Source organism: Eimeria maxima, genomic scaffold (assembly GCF_000499605.1).
Source record: "Eimeria maxima Weybridge genomic scaffold, Emw_scaff1445, whole genome shotgun sequence".
In the NCBI taxonomy this organism is placed as follows: domain Eukaryota; phylum Apicomplexa; class Conoidasida; order Eucoccidiorida; family Eimeriidae; genus Eimeria; species Eimeria maxima.
The window spans coordinates 1-4,226 of record NW_013563512.1 but is presented as its reverse complement, the minus strand read 5'-3'; the positions used below and the strand labels follow the sequence as shown (position 1 = coordinate 4,226).

At 51.8% G+C, this 4,226-nt stretch overlaps 1 protein-coding gene across 1 annotated transcript; it reads left to right on the top strand.

The window, feature by feature from the left end:
• Positions 1 to 548: 548 nt before the first annotated feature.
• On the top strand, positions 549 to 4,190 carry EMWEY_00052750 (hypothetical protein, conserved; the record flags this gene model as incomplete). The annotated part of the gene is made up of 7 exons (XM_013477541.1): positions 549 to 582; positions 1,005 to 1,496; positions 1,605 to 2,608; positions 2,950 to 3,008; positions 3,148 to 3,263; positions 3,465 to 3,634; positions 3,954 to 4,190. Coding segments are annotated over 7 exons (2,112 nt in total), but the record flags the coding sequence as incomplete, so codon positions are not given.
• Between the last annotated feature and the right edge of the window lie 36 nt (positions 4,191 to 4,226).

The window sequence follows — 4,226 nt, the reverse complement described above, 5'->3', positions numbered from 1 at the left end:
TTGCCTATACACCCCAATATATGCATGCATGCATGCAATAAAAGATTATTTTTTTGCCTCTTTTTTCTTTATTTATTTAATTAAATAAATTATAAATATTCTTTTATTTATTATATTATTCTTATTGAGGAAAATACACAACAAGAAAAGATAAGTATACACCCCAATATACCCATTACAACAACCCCCCTTCACACACACAAACCCTAAACCCTAAACCCTAAACCCTAAACACTAAACCCTAAACCCTAAACCCCCCATTATACATTTATTAATTTATTTTTCGCCAAACAGCAACTCCTCCTCTTATACCCGCTAAACCCCCTCTACTCAAGCAGGGGGTCCAATTGGGGGCCTCTAAGGGGGCCCCCTTTTGGGGGGGGCCCCCAAACAAAGGGGGCCCCCCAATTGGGGGCCCCACTCCTAAATCGAGCTTCTTTATTCATTAAAGAAAAAAATGCACAAAAAAACACTTAATTAATAATTATTTTTATTTTTTATTTTTTTATTTTTTTTTTCTTCTTTTTTTCTCCCTATGGATGCTGATGATGGTAGAAGACGGGCTACGGCCCTTAGGCTCCTGTAAACCCTAAACCCTAAACCCTAAACCCTAAACCCTAGACAGTTGTCTTCTTTTAAAGAATAAATTAAAAACACTCCTTAATATAATTAAGACACATAGCAAAGGGTTTAGACGAAGACTGACTGCCGCTTGCCCACTAAAACCCTTTTCTAGGGTTTAGGGTTTAGGGTTTAGGGTTTAGGGTTTTCTCCGTGCGTGCGCTGCAGCTACCCCATAAGCACCCAATTCACGTCCCTCTACCGTTCTTCGGGGGCCTTTTTAGGGGCCCCATCTCCCAGCCACCCGTCTGTACCCTCGGATACAAATACCCCTTTTACAGGGGGCCCCCCCTCTCCCTCTATTGCAGCAAAAGAAGATATTTGTTTATTAAGAGACACAAATAGAGAAGCAATTTGTTTTTATTCTTCTCTTTCTTCTTTAGGTATTCCTCCTAATACCTGGGTATGGGTAGCCCCTGCTCGTTATCCTCTGGGGGCCCCTCAGTGTGGCCCTCAGAGGGGGCCCCAAATAGACCCTAGGGGGGGCCCCCGCCGTCTTGTGCGGCTTCTAGCCATTCCGTCTAGACCCGAGGACCCTACTGGGGGCCCCTGTCGCTGTTGGCTGGGGGCCCTTTCAGTACCCAAGGGGAAGTGGAGGGGGCCCCCAATAGGGGCCCCCTCCCCTACTGCCTCTGTAGGAGAGGAAACAAAGGGTCCCCCCGTCAATGGTGTTTTATCTACAACCTCTCCTCACAGTCACCCCCCGGAGGTCTCCAAGGGGGCCCCCCAAGGTGCCCCTGGGGCCCCGGCTGAGGGGCCCTCCGAGGGGCCCACTGAGCTTCCTTGTATATTTTTGCCTGGGGGGGTACTGCATAGTCTAGGTGTATCTGCAGGAGGAGAAATAAATGTATGGGAGGCAAAGGACATTATTAATAGTAAGGAGACACTTGCTGCATGCAGGAGACACTTTTTCTGCCGTCCTCGTTGTTGCTGCTGCTGCTGCTTCTGCAGTTCCTGCTGCTGCTGCTGCTGCTTTGGTTCAGGGTCCAGTGGTTCGTCTTTGCCTCCTCCCTTCCGTGGTTTACCTATAGCTCGTCGTTGTCAGCTGCAGCAACTGTACCCTCCAAATATAGACACGTGGGCCCCCTTGGGGGCCCCCAATGGGGGGGGCCCCCTCTATCCTTCTTCCTCCTTAGAGGCAAAAGGAGACACCCAAGATGTCCTCGTAGACTTCTTCTGCGTCCCCCGTCTCCTTTCTCTTGGAGACACGTTTGCTGTATTAAAGGTCCCCTATAGGTATGGGGCCCCCTCCGCCGGTTGCCCCTGCAGTGGGGGGGGCCCCCAAGAGGCCCTCCCGGAAGGGGCCCCCAAGGTTGACCCACAAGGGGCCCCCAACAGGTCGGGGGGCCCTGTAGGGGCCCCCGCTAACTGTCCCTGTTGTTTGTCTCTGCATGAGGTAGAGCATGCAGAGCGGTATGGTCAGGGGGGCCCCCGTTGCATGCGTTTAAGGTCTCGTTTATTGCTGAAGGAAAACAGGTGCCCTTCTTGGGGGCCCCTCTTTGTTGAGGGGCCTATAGGGGCCCCCAGTGTCTCTAATGGGCCCACAGAGCTCGGGGACCCTCCCCAGGGGGACCCCCGGGATAATGGGGAGGAACCACGTAAAGAAGGAGGAGCAGCAGAAGGACATGAGGGGGCTCCTTCCCCATCTAAGCGTCTCCTGCAACGGCCCCCAACACAAAGGGTACTGGAGCGATCCCCTTGTTTCAGCAGGGGGGCCCCAAGGGGGGCCCCACTATGCCATTGGGGCCCCGCAGATGCTGTATTCGGATGGGGAGCTGCAGAGACACTCCATGACGTTGCGTTCGTCTTTCGTGTTTCTCTCTTAGAGACTAATCAAGACCCTACAGGGGGGCCCCCAGGCGAAGGGGGCCCCCCAGGGGCCCCCCAAGGGGGCCGCAACACCCCCTTGTGCGCGGTTGTTGTTAGAGACGGAACAGATCTCTTGCTGCAGGAGGCCCCTATCAGAGGGGCCCCCCCACCGTTCTTAGTGAGCCTACTGCTGCTGCTGCTGCTGCTGCTGCTGCTCCTTTTGCTGCTGCTGCTGCAGTTGCTATCTATTGGTGTATTTGTCTCCTTAAAGGAGACACTTAATTGTTTTCTATTTGTTTATTTGCTGCAGTTATTCAATTTGCTGCGGAGGGCCCCCCTGCCTCTGCTGCCATCCTTGAGGGGCCCCTTTGACAGGTATGTCTCCTTTTGTCTTCTTTTATCTCCTTTTTGTTTCTCTTCTGTTCCTTTTATGTCATTTGCTGCTGTTATGCTGCTGCTGCGCTGCTGCTGCTGCGCTGCTGCTGCTGCCTCAGGCTGCTCCGCTATATTGCCTCTAAGGTGTCTCCTTTAGCAGCAAGAGGAGACAGAGGAAGTCTTCTACTATGCGGAGACACAAAGTAAGCAAATAATATTTTTTGTCTCCTTTTCTCTCCTTTTCTCTCCTTGTGTCTCCTTTTGTCTCCTTGTTGCTCCTTTTATATTATTATTGTCTTCTTGTGTCTCCTTGTGTCTCCTTTTGTCTCCTTGCTGGTGCAGGTGTGGGGCCCTTTTCTTATTGAGACGTGTATGTGATACATTAGGCCTTAATTGTCTCTCCCTTAATTGTGCTGCACTGTCTCCTGCTGCAGCGGGAGCAGCAGCAGCAGCAGCAAGTAAGGAGACACTTCTGCAGCAGAGTCACGATAGCCGTTAATCAATGGTGCTGGTCGCCCTTTTGCTGCTGCAGCTGCTGCAGCTGCTGCATGTGCAGCTTGTGCTGCAGTTTGTATGGAGTTACTTTGATTCTGACCTCCCTGCTGCTGCTGCTGCATCTGTTGTTGCTGCTGCTGTCTCTGCTGCTGCTGCTGCTGCAGAGGGTATAGTGCATGCAGATGGGTCTGTTGCCCCTGGTGGCAATAGTGCCCTCTCTGCTGCTCTTGTAGAGGGGGCCCACCGGGGGGGCCCCTGCGTCATCTTGCTGCAGAACCTTACTACCCTAATGGAGGCCCCAGGGGCCCCCTCTTCTCGTCAAGATAGATTAGATGTAAGGTAGTGTGTCCTTCTCCTTCTCTTATCTGTCTCTCCTCCTTCCCTTCTGTCTCTCCTCTCCTCTTCCTCTCCTTATTTGTCTCTTCTCCTCCTAACACTTAATAGGCCTCTCCAGCTGCTAATCATTACACGTTATGGGCCCCCGTACCCATTGGAGGGGCCCCTGAGGGCCCTCTTGTAGTTCTACTGTGGTGCGTCTCTTGGAGGCCCCCTGTGTTTATGTGTGGTATTGTATAGCCTGCCAGCAAGGGTTTAGGGTTTAGGGTTTAGGGTTTGTAGGAGAGGGGGGCTCCTGTGTGTGCATGCGTGTGTAGGCTCTCTTAGCTGCTCATTTACGTTGGTTTTTGGGGCCCCACAGGCAGATAGGAGGGGTCGCCTGGTCTGAGGTTGGTGGGGGCCCCCTGGGGGGCCCCCAGGGGGCCCCCGTGGTAGTAGTAGGGGTATGTGAGGGTACAGGAGACAAAGGAGGAGACAATTTACTAAAAGAATTAAGAAATGCCTTTGAGGTAATTGTGTCTATTAATAGACCTGATGAGGAGACAAGAGAAATAGTAAGTTAATAAGAAAAGGAGACACATATATATATT